The sequence below is a fragment of the Haemaphysalis longicornis genome, unplaced genomic scaffold (assembly GCF_048455015.1).
Source record: "Haemaphysalis longicornis isolate Haplotype H1 unplaced genomic scaffold, Haemaphysalis longicornis Haplotype H1 scaffold_1, whole genome shotgun sequence".
Taxonomy (NCBI): Eukaryota; Metazoa; Arthropoda; class Arachnida; order Ixodida; family Ixodidae; genus Haemaphysalis; species Haemaphysalis longicornis.
Window position 1 is genome coordinate 98962358 of NW_027526203.1, and position 21350 is coordinate 98983707.

At 47.4% G+C, this 21350-nt stretch overlaps 1 protein-coding gene across 10 annotated transcripts in view; it reads right to left on the minus strand.

Annotated features, from left to right (window-relative positions):
* Window positions 1-21350, minus strand: part of LOC144178386 (uncharacterized) — a 201449-nt gene that overhangs the window by 96565 nt on the left and 83534 nt on the right. For 8 of the 10 annotated variants that reach the window (XM_077706261.1, XM_077706244.1, XM_077706227.1 and 5 more), the window contains one exon: window positions 15471-15565. In XM_077706261.1, coding sequence (XP_077562387.1) covers window positions 15471-15565 — 95 coding nt within the window. The remainder of the gene's footprint in view (window positions 1-15470; window positions 15566-21350) is intronic. The other 2 variants (XM_077706236.1, XM_077706200.1) reach the window with 1 other exon arrangement.

Consider the following 21350-nt stretch of genomic DNA (forward strand, 5'->3'; position numbering starts at 1 on the left):
CAGAGAAAAGCCATCCGATTTATTTACGCAAAATACTGTAGGCATGACTCACCATCTCTTCTGATGAAGGAAAATAATATTCAAACGTTAGATGATCGCACACAGGTCACTCGGCTGATATTTCTGCATGATTGCTTGTCAGGCAAAATAAAAATACCTCTCCCCGGCTGCGTTAAACCATGTGTAACTAGGGCTATGAGACGCACTCATGAATTCGTACTGACACCTATTTTTGCTCGAACAGATGCCTTCAAAAATAGTTTTTTTCCCAGGACTGTTGCGGACTGCAATTCTTTACCTCTTGATGTTTTACGAGCAAAAGATTTTGCAGAAGCTTTACAGCGTCATCTTTTTTCAAATTAATGTGTTCTGCCGTGTTGCTCTTGTAATACATGTGTATAAGATGCAGGGTACCATGAATTGTTTCTGATATATTTATTGCCTATGTTCTCTTTCGTGCTCGTATCATTCCTATGTTTTGTATAGCCCCTCCTGCTTGGGTCAAAGTTTTGACCTGCAGTATCTGTAAATAAATAAATAAATAAATAGAAATCTTTTGGGGTCCTTGGAATTTGGAAATTTTGCAGCGGTCTCTTTCTCGACCAATCAGGAAAATTAGTTACGCGCAAAATAGCAGGAAGGTTATGCGATGACCATCTGAAAGCTACAGAAGGTTTTTCTTTGTGCACGCATTGCGCTTTTATGTTGTTTCTATCGTAAGATTGACATCTCGCACTGACGTTTATTTATTTATTTATTTCAAAATACTGCAGCCCAGATTAGGGCTATAGCAGGAGTGGGAACAAAATGATATGCACAACGCAGGCATAGGAAGGCACAAAATCAATGTAATGTTGATACATCACATTGATTTTGTTGAAAACAAAAAGAAAACAAGAAAAATGGCAAATAAATATGAGAATACAAATCAGTCCCATAGAAGCAGCAGGCACATAGTTACTGAATTATCAGGTTGCGACTGTTTTCAGAGATACCGTACACTGTAACACAAGGTGAAAGCAGAAGGGAAAACAAATGAGGAGGGTGAACACTAGCGAGTCTGTGCAGCTGTCAAGAGATATTGCTGCGGTACTGCACGAACAGAGCCGGGCAGGGCATTCCTCCATTCTATTGTGCGAGCCAAGCAGCTATATTTGAATGCATCCGTTCGGGCAAATATTGGGGTTAGATTAAGACTGTGATGGCTACGCGTTGACAACGGCCTCGAAAATGTGAAGTAGATATCGCTGCGTGAGTGATAAGGCAAATGTACGGCAGAACGTAAATGTTTTGATGACTCTATGCACCTGTGTGAAGTTAGCAAGGTTAGATTTAGGTACAACAGAGCAGAGGTTGGCGAAAAATAACTGGGATAACGACGGCAGAACAATTGAATGGATCTTCTTCGAACCGATCCGATTTTATTCATTTCAATCTGCTTGTGCAGGTCCCATACGGGCGGGGCGTACTCAATGTTTGAACGGATTAATGACCTCTTATGCATGACCAATTTGGTATCTTTCGGAGCCTTAGCTAACGCATGTCTTAAATATCCAAATGTTTTTTATGGCTTTAGCGGTAATGTAGTCTTTGTGTTTCATCCACGAGCATTTGCTGTCAAAGATAACGCCAAGATACTCGTAATTATTCCCCCTAGACAGCGAGCAGTTGTTGAACGAGTAGCCGAAGTGGTACTGAATGTTAAGGTTACAGTTTTATTAAAGTTGATTTTAATCTTTTAATTTTAATCTTTAATTTTAATATAAAGGGAGCCTACGACAACGTAGATAGAGAACTTCTATGGAGCATACTTGAGCGAGAGGGAATAGGCCAGGACTTTATACAGCTGTTGCAGGGAATTTACAATGAGAGCGAGGTGCAAATTACCTGGGAGGACTAAAAGTGCACGGAACCGGTAGCCACAAATAGAGGTTTAAAGCAGGGTTGTCCTCTGTCGCCATTGCTGTTCATGCTGTACATGGCTAGACTAGAAAGAAAGCTTGAAGGCAGTAAAATAGGTCTCAATCTATGTTATAGCCGCAAGGGACAGGAAGTGGAACAACATATACCGGGACTGATATATGCAGATGACATAGTACTACTAGCAGATAGCAAACAGTGTCTGCAACAGCTCACAGATATCTGCGGGGAAGAAGCCACTGAACTGGGGTTAGAGTTTAGCACAGCAAAGTCGGGAGCTCTAGTTTTTAATAAGGGAAAAATTATTCCATAATACCAAAGGGAGTGCATTGCTTTTTGAAGCCCGAGCAGGTTGTTTGCGGACAAAAACGCTTATCCGCGAGCCGGTACAGGAAGAACTATGCGCAGGCTGTAGAAATGAGCCAAAAACCATGCGACATATTGTAACGGAGGGCAAAAGTATCCGTCCAGTCCTCAGTGATGGAGCCATCCAGCTTCCGGAAGCCCTTGGATTTAAGGTCAGCGGAAAAGTGAATTGGACAGCAGTAGAGGTTAGAAAAAGAAGGTTAGAATATCGGTGGGAAAAGAGCAGAGAACAATCTGGGAAGACATGTGAACAAAGAAGTCAGACTTGCACAAAAATTTCGTAAAAGTATTTTCTTTTTATTTTGACATTATTTTTTTTTAAATTTATTTTGTTTGTATTTTTTTGGTGAGGTGATTGTACAGTGGCGTTGCGACTAAGGCCACTGTGCAACGCCACCCCGTTACAAAGGGGAAGCCATTAAGCATCATCATCAGCACCATCATCGACTGTTGCAGTAAAAAACACATAACGGAACAGGAAAGCCTGCGATTCAAACTTTTTTAGCTGGGGACAAGTTTTTAAATATCGTTTTTCATTTCGCATACAGACAAAAGTATGTTGCCGAGCTACTCTATGTCATGGTTGCCAGCATCATTTTTGGGAGGGACACATATGGCTCACAGATCTAAAAATTTCGATTTAAAAAGTTCCAGGGCGTTATCAGCAAAACCGTTTTTCGTCAAGGTGCTTTAAGTGATGCCCTTTCATTTGGGATATAGAATACATACTCGACAAAAATCGGTTGTCTGTCCCTTTAAGGGTAACAAAGGGGATCCCCAGAGAAGGCAAGCATGGCAGAGGGCGGCAGAAAGTTAGATGGGCAGATAGATCAAGAAGTTTGCGGGGTTAAATTGGTCGCAGTTTGCGCAGGACCAGGGTAGTTGGAGATTATTGGGAGGGGCCTTTGCCCTGCAGTGGGTGTAGATAGGCTGGTGATGATGATGATGATGAACTGCTCCGCATTTTCCAGCATTTCTTTTGTGGTCTCCACTTCTCGCAGGAGCCTGACTCGGCCATTGTGACAAGGACCAGCCTTGGCTGTGTCAAGACACCGCTGCTTAGCTGCCTGAGCTTCTTCAGCTGCAATGCGTTCTTGGTAGTTTTCGCTGGACGTCCGTACTGCTCTCAAAACCTCTGGTGTGACACTGAAGTGACCTGAATCTTCTTCAAAGCACTCGGAGAACGAAATGGTGCGCCTGATGCCATTAGCATTTTGTATCAATGAAGCCCTTTCAGTAAGGTGCCGGCGGTTCTCACTGAAGCCCCTTCCACATCCGCATTTTTATGCAGAATGCAAAGCAACGCCTTTACTAGCCGAAAGAAAAGAGGGAATTTGGCTTTGTTTTCAGCCTCCTTCTGCTCAAAAATCTGCTGCCAATGCTCGTCAATCTGGGTGGACGGATCTGATTCAACATGTTCGAGCTGGAGGAGTGTGTATTCATCCATCAAAGTAAAGGCACCGCAGGGTTTGACCACTTGCGGCAGCCTGGTAGCTAACGGACTAAAATGAGCGCAAGAAGACTTCTCTTCCCTCAACTGCAGGCTTAAGAAGCACAGGCTCTGCAAAATGATGTTGTCGAATAGCAGCCACGACAGAATGTACTGAGTGCATTTTATGTAAAAGCTTCTAGCGCCCAACCTAAATGTCCGTTTCTCTCCGGATTCCCAAGACAAAATTGCATGCTACGTGACCCTCTCCTAATTCTACTCTCCCTTTGCAATTTGCAGGGGACTAGGTTTGCAACAACGGCAACTCTCTGGCTTTCTCAGAGCGGTAAGACTCTGTGTTCATGAAGCGTACACCCAGCTTGTGAACGAGGGTCACCTAGAATGACCATACAGTAGGTGCACCAACGGCTCACTTATTTGAAACAAAGAGAAAAGATCAGTGAAAAACTTGGACCACATTCGTCACGAAGAGTAGCTTTGCATAGAAAGTTTTATCAGAAAATGGTTTCCTGAAGTGTTCCTCCTGAACATGTTGACTCAGACAAGATCACTTTCTTCGAAGCTGGAAACTGTTCAATGAACCGGCTTACAGCCGGTCCCAAATTAAGCCATCTTGATGAACTTTCGTCCCTTTCCCCTTTCCCGCTAGCAATACTTGCAATGCCCTCTCCATATCGACCCCTCGGAGCTAGTCGTGTGAACTCCTTCCAAGCTTTATTGCAAAGCAGGTAGTAAAGCGGGAACCACATGGGGTGCTTTTGCATGCGATTCGTGCGCATCGGCGTTGCGCAAGCGATATTTTCACGACCGCATTAACAATATCGCGCCCTCGGCACCTTCTACCTCAGTCAGAAAATGACACGTGACGCGCGCGACAGTGGGAGGAGCTTTCCGACTTGCGCCAAAGGGGAGGTGCGCACCTCATGACGGCAGTTTCGAAGCGCTCGAGACAGCCGGCTGGCTCCGCCAGAGATGTTTAGGCTGATGTTTAGGCCCGGCATATATTGCATGGGCGCTTTCACTAGTGGCGCGGACGATGTTTTATAGTACCATTTTCGCCCACATTATCAGCTTCTTTTTCCGCACAAGCAAGTTTGTGTGTGCCTTGAACGGCACTTTAGAGAGCGCTTAGAAGCAGTCGCTCGAGATCCCCACACCATTTTGCGGCCGAAGCTGCGCCATGTTGCCGCCACCGGCCGCACCGCGCGCAGCATGCGGGTGTTCCGCGGCAGCGTCAGTGCACCTGTGGCGTGCGCGGCGCGTTTTCGCGAGCAGAAAACGCTCCACGCGATTAGATTCCCTCCTCTTCGCTCGTGGCGTAAAGAGGACTCCTCCCACCAGAGCACGCCACATCGAGGAAGCCCGGCGAAACGAAGCTTCACACATAAAACAAGCGCTATTTAAAAACACAGGACGAGGCGTGGACGGGACAAGCGCCTCGTCCTGTTTTTAAATAGCGCTTGTTTTATGTGTGATAATGAACCAACACGTCCAAACCTTTTCCCTTCTGTAAAACGAAGCTTCGGCGCAAGATTGGCACAGGTCGCTTGAAATGTAGCAGGATTTACCTCTCGGCGCAGTTAGGTGCAACTGGCGCAGCTATCACATCACTGCATCTGCCTGCACTTACGAATGGACAATGGAATGTGACAAAGACACATCGCAAGAAGTTGTGAATGCATACTATGGGGCAGCTGATCTTTCTTTAGTGCACCACTTGGGCCACAAAGGTGCAGAGGTTATGTCGACTTTGAAAACAAAACAGGATTGATTGATTGTAGGGTTTAACGCGCCGACGCAACGCAGGCGATGAGGCGCGCCGCAGTGGAGGGCTCTGGATTAATTTTGACCACCTGGGGATCTTTAACGTGCGCCGAAATCTCGTACACACGGGCGTGAAAACAAAGCAGGAGATGCACTGCCCAAAATTAGCGCCAGCACTGCTGGCAAAACCACATGGTGAGGGCTCCCTGTGGAGGACGCCCTCTTCGACCACAGTGCGACACCAACGCTTAATTTTGCAGCGACAGTTGCACCTGGTAACGTCCAATTGTGGCCTGTGTCGAGCCATTGTGGAATCACCGCATCATCTGCGTGCACTTCGTGTATCGAACTTCACGGGGCACACAATAGATCCCTGAACAGGGCCCACTCTAGGACCACGTAGAGAGCTTTCCTTCAGTACACTGGTCACACTAATGACACAACAGGGGTTTGTGACAAGTGCACGCCTACAGCGTCACGAGTGCAATTTTCACTCATACATGCGGTGGTCTTGCTTGACAGCTTGTGCTGCTGCACTACCCGCTTGCAACCTTTCTATCGCGCCAACACAGTGTGGTTGTTAGTAAACCAGTCGAACTGTACAGCCAGTTGCAGAGCACAGCCAGAGAGATAGCTATGCATGCCTTGTTGCCGCATAAAACTCGCAGAAATGGAGCTTCTTGCACAGGTGCATATTGAACGTGCCCCTGAACGAAAGAGCAGCAAAAGGAAGCCCCGAAGGTTGGCAAATGTGCGAGTCTCAAGGACGGGGTCGCACAAGCTCTGTTTGCAGCAGCACCACCATGGTGTTGCACTCACTGCCTATACAGTTGAACTTCGATATAACAAACCTCGATTTAACGAAATTTACGATATAACGAATTTTTTCAAGTTCTATATCAAAATTTTGCTAAATGCACGTATTTTTATCTCGATTTTATGAAGTAATTTTGTGCGGCCCTTTCGATTTACCGAAGTCACGGCAAGAAAGCAAGAACGAAATGCCAGTCAAGGCACGTTTTACTTTGCCTCTCAGAGCGTACATTGAAAACATTCAGTACTCGCATTAACTCTTAAAAGGCTAAAATGAAAGAAAAACGGTGAAAGCTACGGCTGACAATAATTAAAAGTGTGTGAAAGAAGCTGCTCAAGCCGCTAGTGGTCATGGACGGCATAATAGTGCGTCCACCCTTCTGACGTCTCCATCGTTGCGTACGCCAGTGCCCTGTATGCTTAAGCTTAGAGATGGGCAAAACGGCTCACTTCAGTGAGTGGCTCAGAATGGGTCCGTTCACTAAAGTGAACCGGTTCATTTGAATGGCTCAGCGGTTCACTAACCTCTGTTAAGCATAATCTAAATTACTGCTTAATTTAGGTGTGGGAACGTTTCCTTGTTATGGAGACCTTTCTTTTGTCACAGCATCCGGTGTATTTGTACAGAAAAAATTGGCTTCACTGTCATTACAAAGGTTTTTATGTGTTGGTGGTATTTTAAGATTACTCTTGCTCGACAAATAAAGAAAAAAATGTGAATGGTTTGTCAACTTTATTAGCTCGCAAACACGCTCTCTGTTAGTGAGCTGTGACGCCAGAAAAAATGATTCTGGAAAACACGACACAAGCTTAATCTAATTTTAATAGTACATGAAATGTAAATTGTGGTTTATGAACCACACCTTGCTCAGTTTATTCCAAGCAAGACGGGTCCACTTTTCGGCACCGATAATAGAGGACGCGAAAGTTGCACACAAGACCCGGCTGGGTTGGTCGGCCGGTACGCCTCCACTAACTCTACCAGAACGTGCCGACACGACTCGTCCAGAGCAGTGCTCTGATCGAGCGAGCAGCCGCTGGGCGGCGGCTCTTTTTGGGGGAGCCGCTCTGCCCAAGAGCCGCCGCTGAACTGAGCGGCTCAAAACATCCGGCTCATTCCTGAAGAAGACAATAGCTAAGCGCACAAATGTGAATCACAGGAGCTTATTTTCTTATTACTTTCAAAATGCAGACGCAGTTCGTTCACTGCTGCCATTGCGGCTTCCTGATCTGCCATTCACCGCCGCCGCCAGGGCCTCTCAACCGCCGTTCTCAAAAAGCGGCTCAGAAGATCCGGCTCTCCCGACTCGGACTGTCTGCTCACACGACAGGAGGCGCTGGAGGAATTTGGGAAGTTAGCCCCACCTGGCCCGGCAGTGCATGCTTTCCTGCACTGATAATAGATGGCGCAAAACTCGCACCAAAGAGCCGGCTCATTTGACCCGGCTCTTCGGCTCAGTTGGCTCTCCATGTCTTCTTCCTTTGGCTCTGCTGTGGCTCACCCCGTTCAACAAGGACCACTGACCGTGCGAGCAGGGGCTCCCTCTCTCCAAAAGAACCACCGTTCACTTTTAGTGAGCCATGGCTCACCCGCTCTTCAAAAAGAGCGGCTCAAAAGATCCGGCTCGCTCCTGAGCAACGCATCTCTACAGCTGCCAAAGCTTTCCTCCATTTACTTATTTATTTATTTATTCATACAGTTAGCCCAGGGGCCGGCACAGGGTGGACGTACAACAGAGAACATGGAGGCAGTAACTGCTGCCTCAGACACGAGAGCAAAGCAGGATGTGTGCGATACAGTATGCGGTACAGTATGCGGCACAAGTATAGTACCAGTACCTATACAGCTACATTGTGCACAGGTGCAAAATGCAAAGGTACAAAGTGCAAGGGTACAAAACAATAAGCAACTCTTGCACCAGCGCAATTCAGCCAAACTGGTTACGACACGGGGGGGGGGGGGTGCACTTTTTAATCGGTTTTGAACGTACATAACAGTGAAACAGCCTTTCAATGCAGTTTTTTCTACCTGAGTATCACAAGGAATGAACTACATTACCTTACCTTTTTCAAACCATTTTTACATTCTTGGCCTCTATGCATAGATAACGCGGAGTTCCGTTGGAAATATCGAATTGAAAAACTAAGCAATTTTAAGGAATTTTTATTATCCCGTGAATGCCGAAGTTGTTATGTAGCTTCCGTATGGGGGCGGACCCCACTATAGGGCCAAATCGTCAAGAAGAGAGCACTATCGGCTTCTATGTAGTGTAACAAGGATTTTTCAAAGTGCGCTAAAGAGTCTGATTTAGTAATTTCTGGCAGCAAATTATTCCAGTCTTCAATGGTATTGGGAACGAAAGAGTGTTTAAATGTATTTAAACGAGTCATTATCGGCATTAATTGGTTAGGGTGACTACTTCTAACTGTACGAGGCAGTCGAGGTTTCAAATATTGCTCTGTGTTAAAGTTAAAGTAGTTATGCTGCATTAAGTAAAGAAACTTTAACCTCGCTACTCGGCGCCGTGTTGCTAGAGGTGGCAGGTTTAGTTTATTTAGCATGGCAGTAACCGAATCTGATGGCATGTAGTTGGATAGAATAAACGTTGCGGCCCTCCTTTGAATTTTTTCAATTTTTTCACTTTGGTATTTCTTCGAAGGGTCCCATACAATGCAGGCGTATTCTAATAGTGCACGGACAGTGGTTTTGTAGGCAGTCAATTTGGCCTTCGTAGTTGCTAGTTTGAGGTTCCTTCTCAAGAACCACAATTTCTGTTCAGCTGCACAACATAATTCATTTATATACATTTTCCAATTTAAATCTTCAGAAATTGTGACCCCCAGATACTTGAAGTGAGTTACACGTTTTAAATCCTTTCCGACGAGCTCGTAATTGAAGGGGACATTTTTAGTTTTGTTTGTTATTCTGGCGAATACTGTTTTGTCATAATTGATTTTCATGTCCCATTTCATGCACCATTCATGGATTGTTTACAATGCTGAATTCAAAGCTACTTGATCACTGTGACGGATATTTTAGAATAAATTAAGCAATCGACCGCAAACAGATGAACTGTGAGCTTTTTGTCAATACTATGTGCAACATCGTTGATATAGTAGCACAAAAATAAAACAGGGCTGAGGACACTCCCCTGTGGTACCCTGGACTTGACCTCTAAATGAGTTGATTTCACTCCCTTAATCTCGACATATTGCGATCTGTTCGTGAGATATGATTTAATCCAGTTAACGAGGTTCTTATTAACTCCAAAATGAGTAAGTTTAATTACAAGCTTAGCGTGCGGTATGAGATCAAATGCCTTCGATAAATAAAAGAAAAACTGCGTCTATTTGACCTGAATCGTTTAATGCGCTAGTGAAATCATGAATTGTCTGGAATAGCTGCGTACTGTTGACAGTTTGCGTCTGAAGCCGTGCTGGTTTGGAAAAATTAACTTAGAACTTTCGGGGTAGGTAAAAAGACTTCTAGATAGTATATGTTCCAATATTTTACAACAAGTGCAGGTACAGTTAAACCTCGGTGTAACGAACTTCAATGTAACGAAACCCTCGATGTAACGAACCACGGAATTTTTCAAGTGTATGCACACCATGTATTTTCACCCTCTGTGTAACGAAGTCTCGTTTGCCGGAATTTCAATGTAACGAAGTTTCATGGAAAACTAGGCACGAAATTTAGGCTGTAGAGGTAGATTTTGGGAGACGCAAGCGCCAAAATGGCGTCTCAATAAAACGCGAACGGCGGCACGGGCCGCCCAATGCCGCGGATGCAGGGAGCCACGGAGTCTAGCTTTGAGCGAGCCCCTTGCCTACAAACTGCGTGGTGTGCATACACAGCTGGCGCACTGTTTCTGTTTCTATCGGAGCTTAATCGTCTACGCGGGCATCAGCGTGAATCGCACGGGGCGTTTTCTCCCTTCAAAAACGCAAAACGCGCCCGCCGAAAGCCACAGGCGCGCTTACGCAGCCACGGAGGCCACCCGCACGATGCGGGTAGCTCCAGCGACCGCTTCTAACCGCTCGCTGAAATGCAACTCAAGGGGCAAGCGAGAAAAAAAGCGGATAACTTGAGCAAAATTTTCACAGTAAACGTCATATGCGCCGCTTACGAAAGTGCCCATCAAATATCCTCCGCGGTGGTAAGCCTAATCGCCTCTGGCGTTGCTACCGCCACCGCATGCCGCAGCTTTGCCCTTCGTTCAAGTTCGCTCATGCTTGTTTTGTTTCATTGTTCCAGCAAGCATTTGTGAATCTTTATAAACCTTGCACGCGTTTTTTTTTTTTTTTTTCACACCCGCGCGCCTGCGATTGCGCGCCGGCAGTGGCTCTGCCTCAGTCATGAAGTGACTCGCACTGCGCGCGGCAGTGGGAGGAGCCTGACCAGTTTCGCCAATGGGGAGGCGCGCACCCTATGGCGGGAGCTTCGAAGCGCTCGGGGATGCCGGCTGGCCAAACGATTAGGCTTACCGCCGCAGAGGATATTTGATGGGCGCTTTGGTAAGCTGCGCGTATGACGTCTTACAATGAAAATTCCGCCCACGTTATTGGCTTTTTTTCCTTGCATGCCCCTTTCGTTTGCCCCTCGAGTTGCGTTTCAGCGAGCGATTAGAAGCGGTCGCTGGAGCTACCCGCATCGTGCGGGTGGTTTCCACGGCTGCGTCAGCGCGCCTGTGGCTTGCGGGGCGCGTTTTTGCGGGGAGAAAACGCACCATGCGGTTCACGTTGATGCCCGCGCAGACGATTAAGCTCCGATAGAAACAGAAACAGTGCGCCGGTCGTATATGCGCGCCACGTTTTCTTTTGCATGAAACGCTTTACGGGATGAACACTTCATTATAGCCGCGAATTTCAATGTAGCGAAATTTCAATGTAACGAAGTAACTTACGAATTTTGCCGACTTCGTTACATCGAGGTTTAACTGTATTTGAAACAGGTCTGTAGTTTTCAATATCATATTTGTTCCCACTTTTGTATACAGGTGTAACTCTCTTGCAGTTAGCCAGTCATCAGGCAGTTGGCTTTGATTTAATGACGCGGTGAAAATTATCACTAAGACCTTAGCCACCCACTCTGCATACCGCTTCAAAAATTCATTTGGAATACCATCCGGTCCAGGTGATTTCTTTACATCGAGGTCCAATACAAGCGAAAGTATTCCTTGTTCTGCTGAGACAATGTCCGGCATGTCAGGCGGTTCGCAAGAGCTGGGTGTGGGAGAAGCGTGTACGGAGGATTTTTCGGAACGAGTAAACACAGAGTGGAAGTATTTGTTAAATCTTCCGAGTTATTTCCGATTTGTCAGTTGTAATATGTCCATCGACTGAAATATACTGGACCTTACTTTGCGACGGGGAAAGGTGGCGGCAAAATCGCTGAGGGCAGTTAATCATAAACTGGGTCAGAGTTTCTGAGTGATATTTTTCCTTAGCTGCTGACAATTTACGCTTGAGCGTACGTGAAAGATCCCCAAGATCAGACCTATCGCTCGCCTTGTTTTTCCTCGTGCGTTTTATTTTACGTTTTCAATGAATAATGTCTCTATTAATCCAGGGATTGTATTTGTGACAAGTGTGTGGCGCCCCCCAACCCTGATATTCGTTGGCCGCTAAGTTCAGTGGCCCCACCAGGCTCGGTGGGCAACATTGTGGGTGGCCGGGCAATAAACACCGCCGAGCACGGCTGCTCGCGGTCAGTCACAGTCACCACCAGCACGCTGCATGTCGTCTCTCGGCTGGAGGGTACCCCTACCCTCCCAGGTTCACGAACGCGGGGCTAAATCGTGACAGTATTTCCTCATCGGTTTTACTCGTTCAAGAACAAAGTGATGCAAACAATGGTTTATACTATCTTTGAATTGGTTCCATAACACATTAACATCGACGCCTCTTGGAGGGAGTACAGTGACACTTCAAATAATCAAGAATACTATCATCGTCAGCACTGGAAAAATTTTTGCAAGTTATAGTTGGTCTCTTACCATGTTTGGTTGACAACATTTTTTTTACAGAAACCAAAACCAGCTTATGATCGGAAATACCTTTTTTAAGTGAGACGAAGCCCACTTCAAGTTTTTTTTCTACGCCTCATTGCTCACGGTGCCGCTGCTCTAGGTTGTGCTCGCTGAAAACCAAATTAGTATTTTGTTCGTGCGCCTTTAGGTGAGCCTTGCAAGCAGCATGAGCACTCCAAGGGAAAGAAAAGTGTTCCGAACAAGAGCCTCAGGAAGTGTCAGTGAAACCGACAGGCACCGAAGCGATGGATGCCATCGACGTCCTACGGAGGCATGCAGGCGCACGCAAACGTTTAAGAGCAGGCTTCGTTAGCGCTGTCAGCATACGAGTGTCACGTAAAGCCCAACCTGGTCGAGAAACGCCAAGCACTCCTTACGCACTTCTTAGCTACGGCCTGAACATCGAATGCTAGTGGCAATAAATTGCTCTCGTTGAACGTGGTCATCTTCGTTTCACCCGTGTTCATTAGACAGCTGCGATGCGGAGAAGTCTGTTTCTTTAGGGCTCAGTGGGCATAAAAGTAATTGCTTAATAGAATTTGGCTGGAAGATATGCAATGTAAGCATCCCTCTACACAGTGAAGTGGTCAGCGAGTACTCAGCTGCACTCGCGATCATGGCTTGATCTCGAGTGTCGTGGTTGCATCACGCACCCACACTGCTCAGCCTTTGTGCACAAAGTCTTTCGAAAGTTTCATAGCACCAGTCCGCTGTCGGCCTGCCGCACCTCTGAGCCTAAGCCTACCAGAGGCGTAACTTTGAACCAGCACCTCGCGAAGGTGAAGTTCACGGGGCATGGACGCGGGTTCAATTGACTAACAGCGGCGTTTAGTAGTGACCGAAATGAAAAAGTGGAAACCTAGTGAGGTCTGCTATGATTTAACGGGGCGTTGCGAAGGAAGCACCACTTTTACGACGACACATGAACTATCGCCAGTTATCTGAATTCCATTGCCTAAGTGTCGAAGCTCTTAATTCACACAATTTTCGCGACCAGTTTTAGTATAAATTTCGCTTTAAGTAACTACTGTGGTAATCCAGCAATAGTGGTGGTGGACAATCCCGCGCGATGGACATGTGCCGGCGGAGGATGAGGAGGTGGCGCGAGAGGAGCGAGGATAGAACATGGCGGACTCGGCTGGGCTACGTGTGTGCAGCCGGATCAGCTGAGCAGTGGATCTTGGCGGAGCGAGACTCCAAGTAAAGGTGTGATCGAGGGGGCTCAGTGTCCTTCTGGGGAACCGCGGCCGGGTGCAAGAACCCCGGTACCACACTACATAGCAGTTGTTTCTGGCCGAAGGAGAAGGTTTTGAAACCTCAAGAACTGGTTAAATGAACTGTAAATTTGAAACATTGATTTTACGAAATTCGCGATTTAAAACAAAATTTGCGCCCGCAAGTATGACTTCGTTATATTGAGTTTTATTGTAGGTGGTATTCCCTGAAAAGTTTAGCAGGCGATTTCTTCACTCGGCAACTCTGGAAACTGCCATGTCTGTCCACATGCGTCCACATGCGCATGCGTCCACATCTCGCAGAAAAAGAAACATCGATGTGCGTTGTCTGCCCCGTTCCAACCTCATTCTTGGCCGTAGTGTTAACAAATACAGGGTGGTACGGCGATATTTGGAAAACTTTAAAAATTTTTCCTGAGCGAACACTGGTCGTTTCGTGCTCAGACATCCCACGAAGGTCGCATTTTGTGCTCTATTTTGATTGACACTGGGAACAACGACGGTGCTTACCTGCTTATTCTGAAAATAAATAAAGACCATTTTCACCTATGGGAAAATGGCGGCTGATATGGACATGGGAGGCAGTGCCAGCTTATCTTGAAACGACGGCGCCACCTGGGGTATGCAGAGCGAAACTGACCACGGGGTTCACGGTAGGAAGGAGCCAAATAGTGTAGCAGACGATCAGAAAATCTCTCATCCCTAGTTTACGATGATCACAAATAGTTGCATAACAGCTGATACCGATCACAATAAAATATTCCCACGGTTCATCGTCGCTAATAATTTGTTTCCTCACCTGCTTTCACATTTTCTGCAGAGCTCTTGTAAGTAACTCTGATTTTCTGATCGTCTGCTACCCCATTTGGCTCCTTCCTGCCGTGGAAGGAGTGTGAATCCCCATTGCCCGTTTTTCTCTGAATCATACCCCAGGTGGTGCCGTCGTTCTAAGATCAGTTTGCATTGGCTCGCACGTCCAAATTGGCTGCGATTTTCCATAGGCAAAAATCATTTTTATTAATTTTCAGAACACACAGGTAAGTACCGTCGTTGTTCCTGGTGTCAAACAAAATAGAGCATAAAATTCGGGCTTTGTGTGAAGTTTGAGTGCGAACAGAGCTGCGGTTTGCTAAGGGACAAAGTTTAAAATGTTCCAACTGTTGTCGTTCCAGCCTGCACATTCGCAGTCGCACCGCCACATTACGTGGTGACGGTGCTCTCCTTGCCCTCGAGGCCGACGCTGCGGCCGCCTGCGGCCAAGTTCGCTCAAAGGCATGGCTGAATGCCAAAACCAAATAAGGGTGATTCATGCATGCACTGATTCAGCGGCGATGGTGGCGTGGCCGCTAATGCATGTGAGGCTGCCTCCCGAGCCGTGCCGTGCACTAATCAGTTGGCGCAAACGCTGGCGAATTGCAAGCGCTCTGTGAAGTTTTGACCTGCAGTATCTGTAAATAATTCACTCGAGTTTGGGTTCTGCACAGAAAAATTTTCGGAAACAATATTTCTGTTGTCCTTGAACAGTTAACAGGCCTTGATCGGCTTTCACTAGCATACGCGCGCGGCTTGCTCCATCATGATGCAGTTGATGTGTACGTAGGCTCCAAAGTTTTTACCCCTCTGCCTATTCGTGCAACAATGTCAACCGTGTCTGGCGATAGGCAGACCTTAGGGTGCTGCATGGAACAGTACTTGGCATTCGGTGGGGCACGGTTTGAAGCATCAAACAGCTCTCGCTGTTGCTGTGCGCCTTGCTGGGCGCCACCACGGAAGAGAGCACTGCCCCCTTGTGGCGCCCGACGCAACCAGTGGCTGCCCGCACGCGCGTCCCCGGGGAATGGCAGGCAAACCGGGTTTGGTTGGCCCCCGGCGACAACCACAGGCGCTCACCACAAGTCGCCGAAGGCACTCTGCAGCTCGCTCTCCAGAGCCAGGCTCAGACTCCTCCTCAGGATCTCCCGCACCTCCGCACAGGCCACGTGCTGCTGCACGGCGCAGGAAGAGGATGGCCCCAGTTCTCGGAGTGGCCGCAGAAGGAGCAGCAAACACAGAGTTAGGACGTCTGCAGTGCAGCGCAGGCTAGGCCACAAACCACAAGGCTCCCACGCCTCACACTGCCACGACCCACTTGGCTGTGACCATGCGGACAACTGTGAAGGTTGGCAAAGTTAATGACTGTGCAGGTGAACTGGCACCTATGTTACTATTGTGAAACTGCCCAACAGATATTTGTGCTTTTGTTTACACCGAGAAACTGACGTGGTATGGCAAGTGCTTCAACTAGCACCCTCAGTGGGGCCACAGTGTGAAACTGATGTTGCTTGGTCCTATTTTCGATAGATGTCAGTAGGGGCTTTCGAAGTGAAGGCAAAGAGAATAATGGTTTTGTTCAAATATCTCCCAATCAAAGTGATTTCCAGCTAAAACTGAAACTTACAATTTCCTATGCATGCTTTCGTAACTAGAATGCAGAAAAATAAAGGGCTCATTTAAAAGGGTTTGCAAAATTTTACTTTGGCACACACAGAAAAAGAAAACTTTTATCTCATGCGGTGACCTCAACCACAAGTGCTTCACGGTATCACTGCAATTAGCTAACAAACTATGTGATGAACACAGTTTATTTTTTAATGAAAAAGAAATGTAAGTAGAAGTTCCTTGAACTTTCATAAGCGCTCTCAGAAAAAAAAAAAGCTCTGCGTATGGAACACCACAATGCACGCCCTCGTGCCACAATAGCATCATGCCCATTTACCAACCCTGTGTTTGCAGGTCCCTTTCCCAGTACAACTAAGCATAAATTTTACTTTCAAAACACACGTGCACACACAAGAATCTCAATTTGAGTCCTGTGAAGGGCAGGGCATGTATAACGAACATATAAAAAAAGCTGAGAGCAAAATTTAGGCAAATGGGCAATAACAAACATGCATGAATAGTCGGCAAACTAGATTCACCAGTGAGCAGCGTCGATGCCCTCCTGTTAACAAAGCTCTGTGTGGTAACTGGCTCCACCTGACAGTGCTGAATGGACGAACTTCTATGTACACCCAAAAGCGGCTGCAGCGACTGCACTAATAAAAGGTAGAGAGTGTGACCTACGTGGTCAGTGTGCCTACGCCCGACAGTGGCTTTTGTGTCCTCACCGCCGCATGCTATGTTTGCGGGACCGGACACCCCAACTGGTGATGAGGGAAAATGCTTCAGGTGAACAGTGACGGGCATGCCAGCAGGCATGCTGGTCATCAGGAAGATCGACGAGTTCAACGCGGACACCTTGGACTGGACGGAGCACTGGGAGAAAGTGGAGCTGCACTAGTCTACAATGGTACCTAGTTACTTTTTCAGTAACTTGTAACTGTAACTAGCTACTTTTTAGTCGAAGGAACTTGTAGCTGTAACAGTGTTACTTCTTACACAGTAACTGTAACAGGAAATACCGTTGCAGTTACTTCCTTTTTTTTTTTAGTAAACTACCCAATAGCAACACTCATTAAAGCCGACGCACAGCTCGCAATTTCAACTTTTTTCTCTCCACCATTTACCTTTCCACAACATGGCTCCCTTTGCAGTTTAGGAGAGGATGGATCTCCGACCTGACCTCCGACCGCGGTCTTCCTTCAGAAGACCGAGGTTGGAGGTCAGTCTGATGTCTAAAGCTATTCTTTCGTCTTGAGCAAGAAGAAACGAGAAAAAAACTGGAAATTATAACTCCGAAGAGGGATTTTCTTAACGCACAGTGCAAAGCAGCAGGGCGTAAAGAAGGGACGCAGACACAGCACTGCGTCTGCGTCCGTTTACGTCCTGTTGTGCATGAAGAATGTCTAAATAGCAGCTAGCCCAACAGTCAACACTCGTCGAAAAGAGAGAAAAACACATCCCAAGTTACAATGAGTTTTGAAAATAAACTCCCTGACACCAAAAGTACATCAACAAAAAAGCAGGTGCAACAAAATGAGGTGTACACAACGATTGTTGGGGTTCGTTGAGTGTGCCTCCGTTTAGTTTAACTTCGTCTAGGGTTTTATCACGTGCAATTTTTGATTACCTGCACGGCTTCGTACGTTTAAAGTGAATAAACTCTATCACTTGGTTTGTGATATATTACCGTACTTAGTTGTATGCAGTAATTGAAAAAGTAACGACGTCCCTTTTTCACAGTAACTGTAACAAGTTACTTTTAAAAATTCTGCAACTGTAACCGAGTTACTTTTTTGGTTTTTGTAGCTGTAACTGTAACACTGTTACTTTTTGCTAGTAATGTGCCCACGACCGAGCTGTACATCACGGTGAACGACATACCCGACGGCAAGAACACGTGTTTCTGACGTGACGAAGCGGCACCGTATGCCTCGCTACGGAGTTTACTTGCCCCAGGGAAACCTGGCGAGACGAGCTTACCCACAACTTTTAAACCCTCCACAACCACTTCTCGCCAAGGGAGGTGGTAGCAAGTGTTCTTCTCAGGACACCTTAGGTAACAGCGCGAACAAACTCGGACAGAGAGAGGGCAAACAGACACGAGCGCTGACGAGCAACTGGTGAAATTTTATTAGAGTTGGCAATAAATAGAGGAAAGACACAACGATAGCACCCATTCTCAGCGACCTTCTACTTGCCGTATTTGACAGGCGTCTGCAATTTGTCCTTCCTGACATTGCAGTCGTGCGAACGTTTCAGTATGTTGACGACTACCTTGTGCTCTTCAAGGTATGTGGAAACCCGTTAAGACAAGGACGCAAGCTTCTGGAGGCATTTTCATCTGTTATGACGACCTCCACATTGACGATCGAGAGGCCAGAAGACAAGAAGCTGCGATTCCTAGACCTGGAACTAACCTTCGGCAGCCACGTGCACTGGCAATATTCCCCACATTCACAAAAAGGACTCCTGCCGTTCAGTTCGGCACACTCGAAGGTGGTGAAACGTGGGATCGCCGTGGCAGCCATGCAAAACGCAGTGACTAAGCCATGCCCTCACATGATGGCAAAGAGCTTGGACAGCCAGGTCAGCAGACTCAACTCGAAGCCGTTTTGAAACGGGTGAACTCGAGCGGCACTGCAAAAAGGGGCCGCCTCAACATCATCCCCTACGTATATGGCGTTTCACAGTGCCTGACGAAGATCAAGGCAGGAGTGCGGACAGTGTTTTCAGCGCCTAACAAACTAGCCGCCTTGTGTGCCATGGTCAATGATGGAAAGGATCCCAGGGCTACATGTGAGACGAAGCATAAAAAACAGCATGCTAACTGCGTACGAGATCCCACTTTCGTGCGGGCGGGTTTACGTGGGTCGAAGTGGCAGGCGAGTCGATGACTGTCTTCGCGAGATCGCACACAACACGTGCACAGGAACAGAAAGCAATCTGGTCTGACACTGCAAGAATTGCACAGATTGCTACCCCACGCTCAACGAAACCCGCACCTTAAAACGGTATTGTGACGCCCGATCCCGCGAAATCTTTGAGGCTTCAGTCATAAACGTTATGGGGGAGGGATGCACAAGTTTGCCTTCCATAGCACTCTTTGAGCGGGAGCTTGTGTATCTGGCAGGATAAAAAGAAAGCTTTGTGTGTTTTATTTCCCTTTATTGCTGACGTCGCTTTTTAAGCTCTTTGATTATCTCGCTTTCCTTTCTCGCACTGGCGCACGATTACGTTGTCTCCTTCCTCTATTTATTGCCAACTCTAATAAAATTCCATCAGTTGCTCGTCAGCGCACGTGTCTGTTTGCCCTCTCTCGGTCCGAGTTTGTTTGCACTATTTCCTAAGGTGTCATGTGTACCCAACCAGCGGGTGACTACATAGCAGCGTTAAAGCGACTGGCCGAGGACGGCAAGCTTGAGGTGTTCCCGAACCGCGTGCTACGAGACCAAATCGTCAGTGGCCTTAACGACGTGCTGACGCAAACACAGTTGTTAGAAACAGCGGATCTGAAGTTGGAAACCACCATAAGTACGGCGAGGGCCATCGAGGCTGCTCGCAAAGATTCCCGAACACTGAGCGCTCAACTGACACCACATGCTGTGCCAGCCCAGTTGACAGCGGAAACGGCCACGGTGTCGACAAGCGCCGTGCACTGAGAACGCGGGTGTTTCCGCTCCAGTGCCAACATGTGAACTCGGCTGGCTACAAATGCAGGCGGCAAGGGTGCGCAAGACTGATCGCAGATACACAGATGCACCGGCAAAAGTCGAGGCACGTGATACCGTGGAGGACGTGCATGGGGCGCAAAGAAGGGGAGAAGTGGACCCCTTTGGTCACTTCAGACGGCCGGTCCAGTGCCGATGCGCACTGCGGTTATCGTTAACAGCGTGCCACGCCAGCGTGTCACCGGTAAGTGAAAAGACGTTCACGCAGCTGTTTCCGTCAGCCGTTCTGGAGCTATCCGACATGCAACTTGGGAGCTCTTGTGGGAGGTTCACGGCAGCTGTGAAGCTGGGCGAGGAAGAGGGACAGCTGGCAGACTGTGTGCGGAAAGAGGAGCTTGCCCAGCACTGTTCGGTGGAAGCTGGACGGAGGAATTCAGCTGGGGACCAGCGGGCCAGAAGCTACTTTGTTGTCTGCAGAAGAGGCGGTGGCTCGGCACCAGGAAGTGCTTTCTGACAGGGAGTTAAGGCTCGCATCATGGCACCACAAGATGTAAAACCCAGATTAGGGTACATTGGATGAGTCCTTGCACAGACTGGTCGACCACTGAAGTCTGCTAGATGGGCAGTGCCCACTGCTGAAACAAGGCGGGCAGCTGCGCATATGTGGCGATTTCAAGATAACGTTCAATCCTGTAGCACTTGTGGAAATGTATCCCGTGCCACACATCGATGACTTGCTCACAAAACTCTAAGGAGAAGTGAAGTTTACAAAGCTAGGTTTGAAGGATTCCTACCAGCAGATCGAGCTGGAGGAGGAATCACAGGAGTTGGTCACCATCAACACCTTAAAAGGCTCGTTTCAATACACGAGACTGCCATTCAGGGTCAAATCAGCGCTGGCAATACTCCAAGACGGAAAACCGGAATATAAGTACATTACCAAACAGTGTGGACTCCTGGTACTCCTGGGCTCGCCTGCTTCTCAGGGAAAGATGCAGCTCCCACCGCTGCCCAGGCGTGCCCGGCGAGAGTGGGCGGCTCTTTCACACTTCATCCAACCCATTCCCTCTTGCTACACGGACATTCGCAGCCGCCTCCACTGTACCTCCTCCAAACTTCAAGCTGCCGCTTTCACGACACCATCCCAGGTAACAATACCCCTACAACTGCCACTCTTGTGAAGCTTATACCACCTCGTGTAGCAATGCCTAACGTTACTGGGAATGCCCATACCAACCGCCCTTCCCCATTCATGAAGCAATGCGAGTGCAGGCGGACCAGCTCGCGGCCTGAAATTCAAGAAAATTTGGCTGCACGAGCCAAGCAGCAACAACTCACGGCTTTCTGAAATGGGAAAATGCCACAAACACTTCTTGTTGTTGTTGTTGTTGTTTGTTATATTTGGCTCAACTACATGTTTTGTTCTCACTTACTCAAGCACACTGCCTAATAACCATGGATCTTGATGTGGATAACGATACACAGGAGACCAAATTTACAAGATTTTATGAAAGATGGCGATAACTTCGACAGGTTTTCTAGCTTTCAACAAGGATCTTCAGGAGTCGTTCAAGACTGGAAAGTGCACACAGTTTGATACCGAGTTGTGAAAAAATCACAAGTCTGGAGCACTTTACTAAACACCACAGCACTGATTATTTATTTATACAACAGAGATGAA